The sequence below is a fragment of the Nycticebus coucang genome, chromosome 5, assembly GCF_027406575.1.
Source record: "Nycticebus coucang isolate mNycCou1 chromosome 5, mNycCou1.pri, whole genome shotgun sequence".
In the NCBI taxonomy this organism is placed as follows: domain Eukaryota; kingdom Metazoa; phylum Chordata; class Mammalia; order Primates; family Lorisidae; genus Nycticebus; species Nycticebus coucang.
The window spans coordinates 104,688,606-104,707,744 of record NC_069784.1 but is presented as its reverse complement, the minus strand read 5'-3'; the positions used below and the strand labels follow the sequence as shown (position 1 = coordinate 104,707,744).

Below are 19,139 nucleotides of genomic sequence, written 5' to 3'. Positions count from 1 at the left end.
ACTTATGACTGTAAGAAAGTCACCTTTTCTTTTAGAAAGCACTGTTCAGGAGCCCCAGCTGAGAGTGAGAGCATTGACTGGGGCCGCTCCTTCCTCCTCAGCAGGCCCCAGCTTCCCAGCTCTGTAAGATTGCTGTAAGCACTTCCTGGCTCCTTCAGCTTCTTACCTATCCCTTTCTAGCTTGTATCTCATATAATCAACCTTGTACTGCTTTTGAATGGGCCAAATCTAATGGAACAATGTGGTGCTGAGCAACACACATCTCTGACTTTTCCTGGTTGCCTCCCTAGAACCAAATTCCAACCCCTTCTCTCTGGCCATGTGAAACTGCAAAGACTTGATTCAACGTCTCTCCTCCTTAAACACCAGCTTTTCCTCTGCTTCTCAGACTCTCTCAATCCTAGTTACTAATCCACAAATTCCTTCAGGGAAAAGAAGTGCAGAATCGGAGGCTCTTCTTATGGTGTTGCTCTGATTCCCGGGATTGGGGCCTCACATGTCCCAGCTCCCCTGACAGCACTCCTGTTATTTAAATCAGCTTTTAAAAGTATCACCCAGCTTTTCTAGATGCCTTTGCTAGGACACTTGGTCAGACACAAGCTCATAATTAAAGCAGTTGTCTTCTATTATTTTCATTTTGCATATTGATTAATATGTGGTCTTCACAAACCAAGATGTTATCACTTTATTTGAAGTCTGTGCCTTTCTCCTCTATTTTGTTAAGGCTTCTTTTTAATTTATGGAAGTATTTCATATATTTGTTGTCAAATCTATTAGTCTTTTCCTTTAAGAATTCAATTAACACTTAGAAATAGTTCTTTCCCCACCCTCTCTCATTTTCCTATTTTCTTTTTTTTTAATTTAATTTCAAAATGTATCTAACTTTAGTTTTGTTGTTTGGAATGTCAGGGGACTTTATTTTCAGTTATTTCACAACCATTTGTCAAATAAAACATTTTTCCCGCTGCTTTGGAATTTCATCATTTTGAAATAGGGTAAATTATTTTATATAAATCTATATTTTTATGAGTTCTTATTAATCTGACTGTTACCACACCTCTAATCTGCTGTTTTAATGATTAAACTTTAATATTCATCTTACCACTCCATGGTTCGAGTACCATCTTCTCAATATGCCCCTGTCAGCGTTATCTTGGCTTTTCTGTCATATCAGGATATCTTGGCCTGCAGGATATCTTGGCCTGTCTGAAGTGATCACAATCTGGACTAAAACAGTAGCAGTGGGAACACAGAACAAGGATAGAGTGAGTGGTGTTGAGGATTGCCAGCTATGGGGCCTGATGGATTTGGCTGCTGGAGAAAAGATGGCCCCTCATGTGACCATGAACCTTCTGGCCTGGGAAACTGAGAGACCAATTGAGAATATAAAAGAAGCAGATTGTCACAGAGAAGGAGGGTCATCTGTCACAAGTGCAGAAGAAGACATAGCACAGGCAATAAGAGCTTGGTGATATGCAATTGTTCTTTCGGCTACTAGAATAGAAATTTGACTTGGGGTATTTATTTAAAAAAAAATTAAGTGGGGCCATAAGTGTAATCCTAGCACTCTTGGGAGGCCTAGGAGGGTGGATTGCTTGACCTCAGGATTTTGAGGTCATCCTGAGCAAGAGAGAGACCCTGTCTCTACTAAAAATAAAAAATAATTAGTTGGGTTGAATGGCTATAGTCCCAGCTACTCAGGAGGCTGAAGCAGGAGGATCAGCTGAACACAGGAGTCTGAGGTTGCTGTGAGCTAGGCTGAGGTGCCAGGGCACTCTAGCCTGGGGCAACAGAGTAAGACTCAGTCTCAGATTATGAGACTGATGCACTGCTGGCTGTGCTAAGAGGGCAGTCTGAGACTCAGTCTCAAAAAAAAAAAAAAAAAAGTAAGCAAAGCCCTGCTTGTATTAGATATCAAATAACACTTGTTCTAGCATCAATGCTAATGGATATACGATTTTTAAAGAGGAGCCTACAGCAGCCTTCTTCATATATTTAACCAGGTGAAATGCAGTGGTGGGCTACAAACAACCTCAACTCAGGAGGAGGGGTGCAAAAACAAACTGAACAAGTTTGGGGGATTTTAGGACAAAAGAGTTGCACGTGAGGAAGTGGAAATCTACTGATGAAGAAAACCTATTGATGTGGCCAACCATAAGTTCTGGTGTAGTAAAGAAAGAAAGAAAAGCCAGGCAGATGATTGCAAGTGTCGAATGTAATTTATGAAGAGTTGAAAGAGTTTTGTAAGCTTCGTATCAGAATAAGGCAGTATTTTTCTTTGTAGGTCATTTACACAAAGGTAGGATAGAGCTAGCATGTCCTCTGACCCTCTCTATCTGGCTCATGCGTGCTGCAGCCTAAGGCCAAAACAGTACACAGGCAGCCTGGAGTTCAATGGATGAGGCCAACGTGAGGCTTCTTAGCAACTTTCAGGTGTGTACATACCAACCAATAGTCCTTTATTGACCCTTAAAGAGACTTAGGAGATATCACCTTGAATGGCAAATTCTAGCCCTAAAATCTTCTTCCAGTTAAATACAAAGCTTAGAGAGCAGAAGGTTTTTTTAACAGATTGATTTTCATGAGGCTTCTCCTGCATCCTTCAACTGTGGAAATTCACACCCTCCTCCACCCCCCAACCCCCCAAATTCAGACCACAGGAACAAAATCGGAGAATTTTGGACTGGGAAGCAATTATAAGACTTCTTTGCCTCCTATTTTTTCTTCATTTAATAAATGAGACCAATGAAGATCAGCGAAGACAAGGTTGAAGTCACCTTGTACATCAAAAGCAGAGCTCAAGCCAGAAAACCCAGGTTTCCTATCAACTGATTTAGATACCTTCCCCGCAGCGTGGAGACTACAATACTCATTTCACTCTGTTAGTTCACCGCATCGCTTTGTGTAGTCTACCTCTACCTTACCTTCCTCTAAGATTCAGCAAAATTTTTAATGTGGAAGAATAAAAAGTGGTTTCGATACTCTCTCCGGAGTAACAGATTTCTAAAAAGAGCTGACGCGAAGCACTTTTATAACCAAATTTAATATGAGAGCGCTGAGAGTATGCAAATAAGGCCCAAAGCCAAACTTCAGAAATGAACTAGAGAGATAATGAATTCAAGTGGTGCCATTTGTGAGATTAGACTTTTAGCCCCGCATTGCTGCTCGTTTTTCGGTGGACGAGCCCCCAGCAACTCCGACTCTAGTCTTGCCCCTCCTGTAGATTCTCAGCTCAGCTCCCCAGGACAAGGCAAGCCGGTCACCCAGTGTCATTCAGCGTTTGTTCTGACATGCTCACCCCACCCCCATCCTGTTCTGCTTCACCGTCAGAAGGAAATTAAGCCACAATGTGAACAAAAAAAAGCTGCAACACCTTTTCTCTCCTGCCTCCTTCCTCCCGCCTCATTGCCCTTACCACATAGAGCTTCTCCACCCCAGTCTGGCCCCCGTGGCCCACCCCTGCCTGGCTGCTGGAAGGCGGATGAGCAGGGACTGCAGCTGCAGGCAGGAGACCCCCAGGAGCCACACTCTTCTGTAAGTACCAGGTCTGTGTGCAGCTCAAGCCAGAGCAATGGCATCATCTCTGGAAGAATTCATCCACTCCCTCGACCTCAGGACCCTCCCCAGGGTCCTGGAAATCCAGTCTGGCATCTACTTTGAAGGTAAGCACTCTTCAACCCTTTAGCTGGCTACAATGTGCTTGTGCTTGTGGAGTGCATATTCTTGGGAATTGGGGGTGGGGGTGGGAATTTTGATAGAGAATATATGAGTTCTGTTAAAGAAAAGATGATTGTGAAAGAAAGTCGTCAACTGACCAATGAATGGTCAAGATCCAACAGTTTTGGAGAAGGGAGAAACAGATAGGACTCTGGGGTGGACAGAGATAAAGAACTGAGCGAACCTTTTGAGATTTTGTAGGTTTTCAGTAGTTCAAAATGAAAGGTGCGTTATTTCTGCCTAGTCTTTGAAATTGTAACAAGAATAACAAGTTTAAAGTTATTGAAATTTAGGAGGGGAGAGCAGGGGGAAAAGTTATTGAAATTTATATTAAAAACATAAAATTTAGTTTTTCTTTAAAAAAGCAACTATTAAAAGCGCAGTGTTTACAAAGAAATATTTTCAAGTACTTCCCAAACTCTTAACCATTTCTAAACATTGCTTAATGTTAATATTCTCTCTCTGTTGTGGCCTAACTCCTAATACCTCAAACAAAGACAATTTTTATATGAAGGTATAGAAATGAATTACATAAGGTAATTTTTAAAGTCCATGTTGAAAAGTCAGAGTTCAATTTGAATTATTGAATGGTGAGTTTTTGTGTAACTTACTATGCTAATTCAGGTAAAAGAATGTTACAACCTCTAACATACACTCTAGAATCTTAGTGGTCAGGTTGATTAAATACAACACAAAGATTCATTTTCTAGGGAAGTGTACGCTTCTTTTTTTTTTAGGATATAAAAGTATAATTTTATTTTATATTAGAGAAAGGGAAGAGAGCAGAGGGAAAAGATGAGAAAGAGAGAGAAGGGAGCAGAGAGCAGGGAGTGTAGGTAAAATCTTGTGATTTCTGATCACAAGAGTGGGGGATTGAAGCAGTAGCAGGGCCAGGGTAAGGTCCAGACAAACTACTGGGAAAATGACTTAAAGAACTGTAGGTAAGCAAGTTCTGTTATAATGACAACCTCCAGCGCTAGTTTACATGCACATGCGCCTGTGATGAATTGGTCCAGGTATTATCAGCTTAGCATGGGGCTTTGTTTAATTCATTTGCAAACTGATTATGTGGAATGAGACCATGTTTTGCTATGTATATAATAATATAAATGTCCCTTTCTAAGCTAGCTCTAAATGATTTTTGTCTCATGGTTTGTGCTCTTGAGGTTTTGTATAAAATAGTCTTCGTGTCAAGGTTACATGGATATTCTTCTATATTGTTTTATAACAACCTCACAGTTTTCTATTTTATTTCTAATTTTTAGTCTGTGTAGAGGATACCTTGCTATGAAGTATACAGGCATCCAGTTTTAGTTTTCTCTATACAATACACCTGATTTCTATACACGCACCGTTTGCTAATCTGGCTATCCTTTCCCCAGTAATGTATATTGTTATGTTGTCTTCCTTTAAGTCATATTATATGCTCACGTCTGTATCAGCTTCTCTTTAAAATATTTCTTCTATTCTGTTAGTCTATTTTTTTCTTATTTTAAAATCACAGTATTTTTGTAACTGTGGATTTGAAATAAGTATTACTATAAAGACAATCTGTAGACCAATGCCCTATTTTTACTCTTTTCTTTTTTAACTTGACTTATCTATTCAAGATATTCATAGATTATGAAAATGTTTTTATGGATACTAATAATTGTACATATTTGTGAGGTACATGCAATATTTTGACACAATGTATAATGACCAAATCAGGGCACCAGGGATGTCCATCGCCTGAAACAGTTATCATTTCTTTGTGTTAGGAATAGTCCGATTCTACTCTAATTATTTTGAGATACACAATTAGTTATACACAATTACGGTTAAGTATAACTGCCCTATTGTGCTGCTGAATACTAGATCATATTCATCTATCTAATTGCATTTGTGTATCCTTTACCCAGCCCTCTTTACCCCCTCTCCCCACTACTTCTTCCCAGCCCTGGTAACCATCCTTTTCTTCTCTACCTTCATGAGTTCAGTATTTTTAGCTCTCCCGTGTGAGTGAGAAAATATGTGATATTTGTTTTTCTGTGCCCGCCTTATTTCACTTAACATAATGCCCTCCAGTTCCATCCAACTTACTATGCTAATTCAGGTAAAAGCATGTTACAACCTCTTACAACCGGCAAGATTTCATTCTTTTTTCCGGTTGAATAGTATTCTGTTATACGTATGTATCACATTTTCATTATCCATTCATCTGTTGAGGGACACTTAGGTTGATTCCATATCTTGGCCATTGTGAGTCATGCTGCAATAAACCTGGGTGGGCAGACAACTCTTGGATATAATGATTTCTTTTATTTTGGATGGATACCCAATGGTGTAATTTCTGGATCATATTATAGTTCTATTATTTAGTCATTTCAGGAACCTCCGTCTGGTATTTCTTGTCTTTTGATAAGAGCTGTTTTAACTGGGGTGACAATATCTTATTGTAACTTTTCCAGTAATTTTTAAAATTGATTCTCTAAAAAATCCAATTGGGATTTTTTTTATTTTATTGATTTTAGAGATCAATTTGGGAAGAACTGATTTTTTTTATATTGTCTTAAGAAAGAACATGGTATGACTCTCCAGGTGTCCAGATCATTTTCTTCCTATTTTACTACTTTACAACTATATTATACTTCAAGTAAGGGAAATAAAAGCAATACCTTGATGAATTTTCACAAGTTAGCACATGCATGACTGCTACCCTGGTCAAGAAATAGGAAGTATTCTAGAGGCATCTTCTTGCGTCCTTTTTCAGCCATTATCTGCCATCTTCCCCAAGATAACAATCATCATTCTTTTATCCACTTATGAACTTTATATAAATAGAAAATTTCTTTTCTGATTGACATTTATGTTTAACATTCTACTTTTAAAATTAATCTCTATTGTTTTATATAGTTTATTCATTCTCGGTATGTATAATATTCCATTAGATGACTATACTATAATTTGTTTATCCATTCCACTGCTGATGGACATTAAGACTGCTCTCAGTTTTGAGTTGTTACAGTAATATTGCCATGAACATTCTTGCACATGTGTGCTCACGTGTATATTCATTCAATACAAGGTAAAAGTAAGTGGAATTTCTATGCCATGTGAAATGTATACATATATATGTATATATGTGTGTGTGTGTGTGTATTTATATATGTTCAGCGTTGGTAGGAAATGCAGAACAAGTTTGCTAAATAGTAATTCCATTCTCAACAGCAGTGTATGAGAGTTCCAATTAATTCATATGCCTAGTAATATTTGATATTATCAGTCTTTTTAATTGTAGTCATTTTGGCAAGAAAATGGGGGTGGCACATGATTTAGTTTTCATCTCCCTGATGAAATACCTTTTCATATATGTATTGGTCTTTTGGAGATCATCTGTTATGAAGAGATAGTTCATATCTCTTATTCATTTTTCTGTTGTATTTTATAATGTTTTGTGGTTGATTTGATAAAGCTTTTGTATATATTTGGGATACTGACCATTTTGTTAGTTTTCTGTGTTACATATACCCTCTCTTCATCTAGAGCTTAACATTTCATTTTCTTAATGGTGTCTTTAAATGGGTGGAAGCTTTTAATTTTAGTGTTAGTGTAGTCAATTTTTAATTATTTTCCTTTTTCTGTATTGGCAAAGAAATTTTTCTTTACCCTACCTTTAATAAAATATTCCCTATTATCTTTTAGAAATTCTAATTCTATCATTTACTCTCACCTTCTCATTTGCACTCTACTTGAAATTGAGGGGTATTTTGTACATGGTTTGATGTTGAAGCTAACATTTTTTTTTCTATAGAGCTAACTGATGCAGTGACATTATTGAAAAATTGTCTTTTTCCTATCATTTTAGTCACAAACAGTATCCATACATGCCTAAGTCTTTTTCTGTAGCTTCTATGCCACTCATCTAATTGCTATTCTTATATCAATTTCACCTGTTTTAATTAATGTAGATTTGCAACACCTAATTTATATTATATATACTAATATGCTGCCGAACTGTGGTTCTGAAACTTGGTTGCATATTAGAAATACTTGGATTGTTTTTAAGATATAATACCTGGGTCTTTCCTCAAGGGATAAGGATTTAATTATGGAAGGTAAGTCATCACTATCAGGTTATTAGATTTAACTGCTGCTGATGGTTATAAATGCAACCAAATTTGAGAACTACTTACATAGAATAAGTTCTCCCAATGTATTATTCTCCTTCTACTTTGATACTTTGAATTTTCATATATACTTTAGAATTAACTTATCAACTTTCACAAAAGTTCTCTTGGAATTTTGATTAGCCATGCATTGGGTTGCAGAAAACTGGCATCATTTAAATTAAGTCTTCTGATTCGTTAACCTGGTATAGCTCTCTAGTTATATAGGTCTATTTCATTTCTGTTAATAACATTTTACAATTTTTTTGGTAGGAGATCTTACACGTTTTTTCTAGACTTATTCTGTTATTTTATTTTTTCATGTAATTACTAATGATATCTTTTAAAAATTTCATTTTTTCTTTGTTGTGCTTGTTGAATATATCTTCAGTTTATTATGGATTTTTATGTATACCTTTGTGTGGTGTATTAGTATTGATTGATTTTATTTTTCCAATGCTTGTGCCTTTTCTTCTGTTAAAGCACTGGCTAGTACTTCTGGGATAATATTGAGTGGAGGTAATGGTAAAGGTCCTCCTTTTATCACTCAAAACCTACAGGGAGAAATTTTTAGTTATTCACCATTAAATATGTATGTTCAAAGTTAAAGAAGTTTCTAGTTTTTTAACCATTATTAAAATTATGAGTAAATGCCTAACTTTTATGAAGTATTTTTTCTGTAACTTTGATGATGATTATGATTTTTTCTTTTACATTTGTTTTTTGAACGTTAACTAAACAAGCTTCTACTTACGGAATAAAACCAATTACATCTTATATCACTAAATTTGGTTTACTAATTTTTTGGAGGGATCTTTGTATCTTTATATCGACTTATAATTTTTATGTTTTACAATATCCTAGCCAGGCTTTAGTATCAAGTTATGCTGAACTTCTAGAACTTCTTGGTTAAAGTATTTTGTTAAATGTTCTAAAGATTTTGAATAAATTTGGCTTTATTTCCTATTTAAATATTTAGTGCAATCTCCAATGATGCCATTCTTAGCTGAGATTTCTAACAGAAATTTTTAAATTATGACTTAAATTTGTTAATATCAAAGTCTTCCTACTCATGAGCATAATTTATCTCTCCTTTAAAAAAGAGAAAAAGAGCACAAAACATCTTCTAGATCACTAATTACAGTTTTTAAAAAATGTCTCCTTAGAGATCTTATATATCCTAGGCTAGTTCCTAGAATGCCCCCCGTATTCATATATTTTATTATGTGTACACAGATTGCTATATTGAATTATGTCAGATTTCTTGTGTTTTCACATTGGTTATCATTAAAGTAGAAAATGTAATTAAATATTATTATTAGTATTGGTGAATTCTTTTATTAATTGTAATAATTCCTATTTTTTATTTCATTCATTTTCCTAAGTAGATATTGTTATTAGAAAACTGACTTGTGTCTTTTGCCTACTAATTGTTATCACTGTTTTTTCTTACCTTTGTAGAGCAGGCCAGGGCCTTCAGTATTATATTAAGCAAGGGTGGAAATCCTTGTTTTATTCCTAATCATAAATGAAATCATCTGAAATTCCTCCATTATATGTAATGCTCTAAATTTTAGTATTTAACATTCACTAAAATAAGGAAGTTCACACCTATTCTTTTCTTTCTAGGTGTTTTCATAATAAATAGGTATTGAGTTTAATGCTAGTGCACCACTGATTAAGATCATGTAATTTGCTCATTTTAGTCTGTCTGTGGGAATTATTTTAAAAGATTTTTCAAATGTGAAGAACCCTTTCAGATTATACATATGTTTTTGAAATACAATAAAGGTATTTGATGTTATATTTTGAATTTTTGCTTTTGATTTTAATTGAAATGAACCTATTGACTTATCTGTTTTATACTTAAGACAACACTAGCTTTTTGACGTGAGCTACACGAATTTTGTTGTTTTCTATTTTCTGAGGTAATTTTCTAAAAATAGGCCTTAAAATCTCCTTTAAAATTTGTTAGAGCTGTCTGTCCTGCAAGACCTACTGAACATAAACTTTGTGGAAAGAACCCATAATTTGGTTTTGTTAATATCTTGCATTTTTTTTGTTCCTTTAATTGACTTCTGACTTGATCTTTATTTTCTTTCTGTTTTCTATCTTGCATATTTTCAAGCTTTCTAGTCATTTTAAAAACATTTTTTTTTGCTTCTTGATTAATGTGTTAAAAACTATCATTTTTTTCTAATTACTTTTTGCTATTTCTCATAAAATTTGCCTTGTAACATTTTCATGATTACTCAGTTCTAATTGCCATTTATTTCTTTTTAAATCCAACAGCTATGTATTTTATTCATATGCTAATCTCATAGGATTTAGTATAGCTATGCTTCTGTTTTAATTAACAATTTCATTGTATTTTGTTACAAAGTGATAGCCTGTATCATGGTGATTCTTTGAAATTCATTGAGGTTTCCTTTACTTTGTGGTATAAAGCATGTCCAACTTTGGAAATATTTCATGTATGCTCAAAAATAGCAGACTTTATTTTTGATATAACATCTTTCTATTTATGTCACATAGCTTGAGTTCTTAATTGTTTTGTTCAGATCTTTGCTCTTGATTGCTTACTTTTTTCATATGCTTCATCTATAATTTTATGAGAAGATTCTGTTAAATATACTTTAGCAATTGTCCATTTATATAGTTCATGATTTCTTTGTTTCATCTTACTTTTTTGAGACTGAGTTGTTACATGTATCTATGTTTAGAAGGGTTACATCTTTCAACTTTGTTATTATCATCTCTTTTTCTTGATGATTTTTTTCATGGTACTATTTTGTCAGATAATATTACTACTCCACTTCCCTTTGGTATGTCATTTTCTAAGCATTTGTTTCTAATATTTTTGTCTCCTTTCTGTTTAAATTGCACCTTCTTTCTTGTACCATGGCAGACAGTGGAACCAGGTTCTGTGAATGGTGACGACTTCATGACAGAAGATTTTGGGGGAAGGGATGCTTCAGGGAACTTGAAAAAGGCTTATATCAAGTAATGTGAGGTTCAGTGGTATCAGATTGAATAGTTCCAATTGACAACCACAGTGTGTTAACCGGCAGCATGCTCAATAACTTGCTACTCTATTACTTATTATTTCAGGAGGCTAAGTTGCCCTACTTATGTGAAGCACAGAGCTGTGGTTTATAATCTGAAGATTCTGCTTCCTAGGTACATTACAAATGAGAGATGATTCTATGGTAAACTCAGAACATTCAACATTTGCTTTTCTACTTTGTTAAGAAAAATAGGCTTCATCGTAACTCTGAGAGTTGATGTGAAAAGTAACTGAGATATTGTATAGAAAGTACGTAACCAAAATGACTGGCCCATCATAATCATGCAATAATTAATAGCTATTATTATTGTTATCTTAGTGTTTGTACATTATAAAGAAGACTGGTCAACCATTTCTAAAATGTGAAACAGAACTAATTTAAATTTTCCACTGCTTCATGCACCAACATAAGTTGAATATGAAGAAAACTAGTACAATTAGAACATTAACAATAAAACACTAAATAAACAACATAATGATATTAAATTAGGAACTTTAAAAATAAAAATTATTAAATTTATAAAATAAAAACTTTATATTAGAAAAAAGCTCTAAATACATAAATATAGAAGAAACATATACTCTGAACTAGGAAAATTTTTAGAGTATAATAGCAAATATTCTGAGTGTGTAAAAAATTATCAAATAACATTAAACAAAAGTGAATATAAAATTTATATGTAAGCAAAAGATATTAAAGGAAGTTTATGCCATAATAAACTTAAACACTTTAGATCTCCTAATAAAAATTGCTGATGAAACAAGTCATAATTTACCTTTTAGGTTATAGCTACTAAAAAGATTCAAAACCCACTGTGGGCATGAATGTGCAGAAAGGAAGTGAGGCAGAGCTGGTTGTTTGTAAACTGTTACCGACTTTCTAGATAGCAATTGGGTAATCTGTGTCAACATATTAAAATGTGTATAAATAACTGCTAGAAATTAAAATATAATTACAAAAAGCAAAAATAGTGGTTAAACTATTAATTGAATGCACATATAAGCATGTTTTATAGACAAACATTAAGCCTAAGCATGGAATAGCTTACATACATTTCAATAATTAATTTCATTGATCAAAGGTCTAGAATTATAGTTGGGAAAAAAGTAAAGCCTTTCCCCTCTTGGAGCTTATATTCTAGTGGATGGGACAAATGACAAACAAAATATATACAAATATATACAAGTGTCATGAAGAACTAAATAGAGAATAAAGTGAAGTGAGGAGAGAGGGTGATAATGGCAGATAATCTCTGAAGAGGTGAAATTTGAGCACAGGCTGAATAAGCTGAGGAAATGAGCATTTACCACATGTAGAAGCAGCACAGTCCTGCTGATGACAGAGCAAGTACACAGCCCATAAAAGCCTGCTTCATCTGGATAAAAACATGGAGGAGGTCAGCAGTACTGAAAACAAGGAACTGAGGGGAAGCCTTTTGGGAGATAGGAGACCTGCAGGTCCAGATCGTGAAGCTTAGTGACACACAGCCTGGTGCATGCTGGGCTGGGGGAAGGGAGAAGCCTGTAAGATAAGGTGGTCTGGGAAGGCCACTCTGAGGAAGTAATTTTGCAGCAGAACCCATTTTTCTTGCACAAAAGCTGTCAACTTTATTATAAGATATTAACTATTTAGTCAAGGAAGAGCTGGGTTCAGGTGTTTGAGAGTGAACAGATAGTGCAAACATCTGGAGACCAAAAGGAGCTTAGTGTGTTTGAGACAGATAAACAATATCCCCGTCGGATGAGTCAAATGAGAAGAGGTTTAAGGATGGAGAGAGCATTCCAAGGACTGTGGATATTGTAAGAAATACCAATGACCAGTTTCTATACAGTATCTCAGTTACCCTTCACATCAACTCTCAGAGTTATGATGAAGCCAGGAGATAGACAGGACCTGATTTCCATTTTAGGAAGATCACTGACGGCTGAGGGGAGAACAGGTACTGGAGAGTAAAAACCAGAACAAGGAGACACGTTAGGACACAGCGCAATAATCCAGAAGAGAGAAAACGGTGCCCTTAGTTTGAAGGAAATGAGCAGTGCAGGAGATGTTTCAGAGATAGAAATGTCTAGACTTTCTAATGGATGTTGTGTGAGAAAATGAGAAGACTAAAGAATGAATCCAAGTATTTTAACCTGCATCGCTGGGCAAATGTCTCTGCATTTGACAAAGTTGTGAAGAACATAGGAAGATGTGATTTGGTGAGAAAAGCAAAAGTTCTGTTTTGGATATGATCAATATAAATATCTATTATTCAATCAAGTAGAAATTTAAAGTAGACAATTGAAAAGCCAATTTTGGTCCCAAAAGAGACTCATGGCTGAAATGCCCCACCTGTGACTCAACCGACCTGGATTTTATTTGGTCAAAGACCTCACCAATTAAAAAAAGAGGATGTATCCTTTATCTTTGTATTTTTTATTGATATTTTTTGTTCATTCTAAGGCATATAAATAATAAAAATTACAAAGGATAAAGAAAGTTAATATTTTAAGCAATTTACATTGTCATTAAGAATACAAACCCATTTTTCTCTCACAAAAGCTGTTAGCTTTTTCATAAAATACTAATTTTTTTTCAGTTGATAAATAATAATTGTACATATTTACAGGGCACATGTGACATTTTGATACATGCATACAATGTGCAATGATTAAATCAGGATAATTAGGACACAGGCTACCTCAAACATTTATTATTTCTTTGTTTGGGGAACTTTCCAAATCCTCACCTCTAGCTATTTTGAGACATAGAATAACTTATTGTTAACTATATTAACTCTACTGTGCTATTAAATATTAGATATTGAATGCTATTATCATCAAATATTATTAATATTGAACATTAGTCCTTTCAATTTTTTAGCTCTCACAAATGAATGAGAACATATTAACTATTAATTGATTTTTAGTGTAACATTATTACTGAAAATTACTGGAAATGCTTTAATCTTTTTGTTACTGAATATTTCAATATTTTTTAAAATGTTGATTAAACACCATGTGTTAAAGAGATTTGAATTGTTCTAATTTAATTTATTTCAGTTTTGAATGATAGCATTAAAGACACCTCAAAAAGATCCAGTATGCTCTATTTGTAATCTACACATGGAGCAGATTTACCATTAATGTTTGTGGCTATCACTCTGTATGTAAAATAATCTTCATAAGACTACCCCCTGCAAAATCCAGAGCATTTGGCAGATTTTTGCTAGGGTGGGGCACTGAAACTATAACTTTAACAGAGGTGAGGAGTTACAAGGGAAGATAGACTTGACTCATGTTAGAAAAAGTATAGCTCAGGACCTGCGCTACTGACCACCAGGGACTGCAGCCCACAAGCTCCCCAGCTAGGCAGCCTGTGGTGGGCAGCTCAGCTCTGGGCCGGGTTTCTATGACTGGCAGCCACAGCTGCAACTCCCACCTCGCTCCTAAGACCTGCGGCTTGGGACTGGAGACTCCCACACGGCTCCTGTGACCAGTGACCTGCAGCTGGTAACACCCACCTGGCTCCTGTGACCCATGCAGCCCTGGGCCCTCTGGCTTCTTGCCTGGCTCTTGCAACACAGGGCCCTGCAGCAACTCCTTCCCGGCTCCTGCAACACGCAGCCTGGCGCAAAAGCAACTCCACCCTTTGGCTCCCCGCTTGGCTCCTGAGATCCATGGCCAGAGGCTGGCAACTCTAGCCCAGCTCCTGCAACCCCTGGAGCCCCCTGGTTCTGGCTTCTCACCCAGCTCCTGGGCCAGAGGCCATGGGTCAGTGGCTCTGCCTTCTGGTTCCTCACAGGGCTCCTGTGACCTTTGCAGCCATGGCAATGCCCTCCAGCTCCCTAACAGCTCTTGCAACCTGCACACAGCAATACCCCAGATTGGCAGCACCACCCCCAACAGTGGCAACACTGTCCCTGACAGTGGTGGTGGCTCCACAGTCCCTCCCACGGGGGTCAAATTGAGCTGCCAGTGGACCCCTGCTTCCTAGATGCTGAAGACCTTTTGAACTGTCCCACCCAGTTGGAGTTTATGTTCACTGGGACAATTGGTTTGGAACTCTTGACCTGGGCTGATCACTCGGGGACCCACGAAGGTTATACTCTGGTTGTGTTGTTGTGGGAGTGTGGGATTCTGCCTTTCCAGTTGTCACCTGTGTGTGGGGGGGCTGTCTTAGATGCTTATGTATCTCCACAGCTGAGATTTCAGCCCAAAGCCACTGATTCACTAGGATTGCACAGAGACTAGTTGAATACTAGTCAACATCTAACTCCACCACACCAAGCAGGTCCCCAGAGTTTCAGGCTGTAGTTCTGAATGGGTCCGTTGTAAAGCTTTAAGGGAAAAGTCGCAATCACCAATCCCAGTTCTTTGGTAAAGGGCTGGTTAATTATAACTCCAGGAGCCCTCAATTCAATTTCACCTTGCCAACTTCTCTAGCCAAATGTTGAAAAATAATCATGGGGCAGAATCAGTGGAAAAACTATGGCAACATGAATAATCAGAGTAGATCAACTCCCCCAAGGAATGACAAAGGAGACACAACAGAAAATCCCATTCATCAACAAATGGCTGAGATGTCAGAAATCGAATTCAGAATTTGGATTGCAAATAAGATTAACAGAATGGAGGTAAAGATGGAATTAGAAATTCAAGGAGCAATTCCAAAGTTGTCTCAAGAATTCAATGAATTCAAAGACAAAATCCCAAAACCAAAAGACAAAATGTGCCAAGATTTTGACACATTAAAGCAAGAACTTGTGGCCTTCAAAGATCTGAGAAATACAGTAGAATCCCTCAGTAACAGAATGGAGTATGCAGAAGAAAGGATCTCTGACATTGAAGACAAAGCTTTTAAACACTCCCAAATGCTCAAAGAGGAAGAGAGAGGAGAGCAAAAATGGATCATTCCCTGAGAGAATTGTGGGACCACTCCAAAAGAGCAAACATTTGCCTCATCAGAATCCCTGAAGGAGAGGGGGATGGTCTGAAAGGCACAGATACTCTACTCCAAGAGATAATTGAGGAGAACATCCCAAGCATGGCAAGAAATACTGAAATTCAGGTAACAAACAGTTTCAGAACCCCAGAATGACTCAACCCAAATAAAGCATCTTCTAAACACATTGCAATTAACTTTGCCAAAGTTAATATGAAGAAGAAAATCCTATAAGCAGCCAGGCATAAGAAAATCATAACCTCCAAGGGGAAGAATAATAGAATGACTGCAGGTCTCTCTGCTGAAACTTTTTAAGCAAGAAGACGATGGTCATCAACCTTCAATCTCCTAAAAAAAAAATCAACTTTAAGCTGAGGACAGCTAAATTGAGCTTTATTTATGATGGAGAGGTTAAATACTTTACTAACATGCACACATTGAAGAAATTTGCCATAACTAAACCAGCTCTTCAGGATATCCTCAGACCCATCCTCCATAATGACCAGCACAATGCTCTACCACCGAAGTAAACTCACTCTGAAATTCTTGACCAAAACCCAGTTTCCACAGTGGTGAAAAGATTCAAAAGGTCCACTGGTCTTTTGAAAAACTTGACACCCAAAATACTATCAGGCTTATCAGTACTCTCAATGAATTTTAATGGCTTAAACTGACTGGATACAAAAATTCAGGCCAGATATCTGCTGCAAAGAAGAATCTCATCTTACCTTAAAGGATAAAAATAGACTCAGGGTGAAGGGATGGACATCTGTAATCCAGGCAAATGGAAATCAGAAAAAAATCCAGGGTGGCAATTTTATTTGCAGATACACTAGGCTTTAAAACAACAAACATCAGGAAAGACAAGGATGGTCACTTCATATTTGTTAAGGAAAACATTCAACATGATGAGTTATCAATTATTAACATTTATGCACCCAACTAGAATACTCCTCAATTTATAAAAGAGACCTGAACAGACATGAGCAATTTAATATCTTCCAGCACCATAATAGTTGGAGATTTTAACACCCTTTTGGCAGCATTGGATAGATCCTCCAATAAGAAACAAAGCAAATAAATTTTGGACTGAAATTTTGCCATATAACAAATGAATCTAACAGATATCCACAGAACATTTCATCCTAACAAAACTGAATATACATTCTTCTCATCAGCCCATGGAACATCCTCCAAAATTGATCACAACTTAGGTCACGAGTCTAACCTCAGCAAATTTAAAAGTATAGAAATTATTTCTTGTATTTTCTCGGATCATCACGCAATAAAAGTGAACTCACCAATTACAGGTATCTGCATACTCATACAAAGACATGGAAACTAAATAACTTTATGCTGAATGATAGTTGGGTCATAGATGAGTTTAAGAAGGAAATAGCCAAATTTTTGGAACCAAACAATAATGAAGACGCGAATTATCAGAACCTGTGGGTTACTGCAAAAGCAGTCCTAAGAGGGAAATTTATACAGTTGCAAGCCTTCCTCAACAGAACGGAAAGAGAGGAAGTCAATAACTTAATGGAACATCTTAAGCAACTGGAAAAGGAAGAACATTCCAACCCCAAACCCAACAGAAGAAAAGAAATAACTAAAATTTGAGCAGAATTAAATGAAATAAAATACAAAAGAATTATTCAAGAGATTAATAAATCAAAAAGTTGGGTTTTTGAAAAATTCAACAAAATTGATAAACCTTTGGCCAACCTAACCAAAAATAGAAAATTAAAGTCCATAATATCATCAATCAGAAATAACAAAGGCAAAATAACAGCAGACACTTCATAAATTAAAAAATTCCTTAATGAATATTATAAAAAACTTTATTCACAGAAATATGAAAATCTGAAAGAAATTGACCAATACTTGGAAGCACACCAACTTCCTAGATTTAATCAGAAAGAATTGGAAATGCTGAACAGACCTGTATAAAGTACTGAAATAGAATTAACTATTCTAAGAGTCTGGGACCAGATGGCTTCACATCAGAATTCTACCAAACCTTTAAAAAGGAACTAGTACCTATATTATTTAACCTTTTCCAAAACATTAAAAAAGAAAGAATGCTTCCCAACACATTCTATGAAGCAAATATCACCCTGATACCCAAACTAAGAAAAGACCCAACAAGAAAAGAAAGCTATAGACCAATACCTTCAATGAAAATAGATGGAAAAATATTCAGTAAGATCCTAACAAACAGAATCCAGCAACACATCAAGTGAATTATACACCATGACCAAGTGGGTTTTATCCCAGGGTCTCAAGGTTAGTTCAATATCTGTAAATCTATAAATATAATATATAACATAAACACACTAAAAAACAAAGACCATATAATTCTCTCAGCAGATGCAGAAAAAGCTTTTGACAATATCCAGCATCCTTTCATGATCAGAACACTTAAGAAAATAGGTATAGAAGGGACTTTTCTTAAACTGATAGAGACCATCTACAGCAAACCCACAGCCAATATTAATGGACTAAAACTGAAAACATTTCCACTCAGATATGGAACCAGGCAAGGTTGCCAATTTTCTCCACTGCTTTTTAACATTCTAATAGAAGTCTTAGCCATCACAATCAGGCAAGAGAAGGTGATCAAGGGTATACAAATTGGGTCAGAGGAGATCAAACTTTCACTCTTCACAGATCATATGATTTTATACCTGGAAAATTCCAGGAACTCAACCACAAAACTCTTAGAAGTGATCAAGGAATGCAGTAGCATCTCAGGATACAAAATCAATACTCGCAAATCAGTAGCTTTTACATATACCAATAATATTCAAGCTGAAAAAACAGTCACTGACTCTATTCCCTTTACAGTTGTATCAAAGAAGATGAAATATTTGGGAGTTTACCTAACAAAGGATGTGAAAGATCTCTATAAAGAGAATTATGAAACTCTGAGAAAAAGAGTAGCTGAAGATGTTAACAAATGGAAAACCATATCATGCTCATGGCTAGGAATAATCAACATTACTAAAATGTCCATATTACCCAAAGCAATTTACAAATTTAGTGCAATCCCTATCAAAGCACCACCGTCATACTTTAAAGATCTGGAAAAAATAGTACTTCGCTTTATATGGAACCAGAAAAAACCTCAAATAGCCAAGACATTACTCAGAAAAAAAAAAAAAATCAGGAGGAATATGCTACCAGACTTCAAACTATACTATAAATCTATAGTGATCAAAACAGCATGGTATTGGCACAAAAATAGAGAGGTAGATGTATGGAATAGAATTGAGAACCA

The 19,139-nt window shown here is 35.9% G+C and overlaps 1 protein-coding gene across 1 annotated transcript in view; it reads left to right on the top strand.

The window, feature by feature from the left end:
• Positions 1–3,404: 3,404 nt before the first annotated feature.
• Positions 3,405–19,139, top strand: part of THEMIS (thymocyte selection associated) — a 216,376-nt gene continuing 200,641 nt past the window's right edge. The window contains exon 1 of the mRNA XM_053592687.1: positions 3,405–3,662. Coding sequence (XP_053448662.1) covers positions 3,572–3,662 — 91 coding nt within the window. The 5' untranslated portion in view covers positions 3,405–3,571. The remainder of the gene's footprint in view (positions 3,663–19,139) is intronic.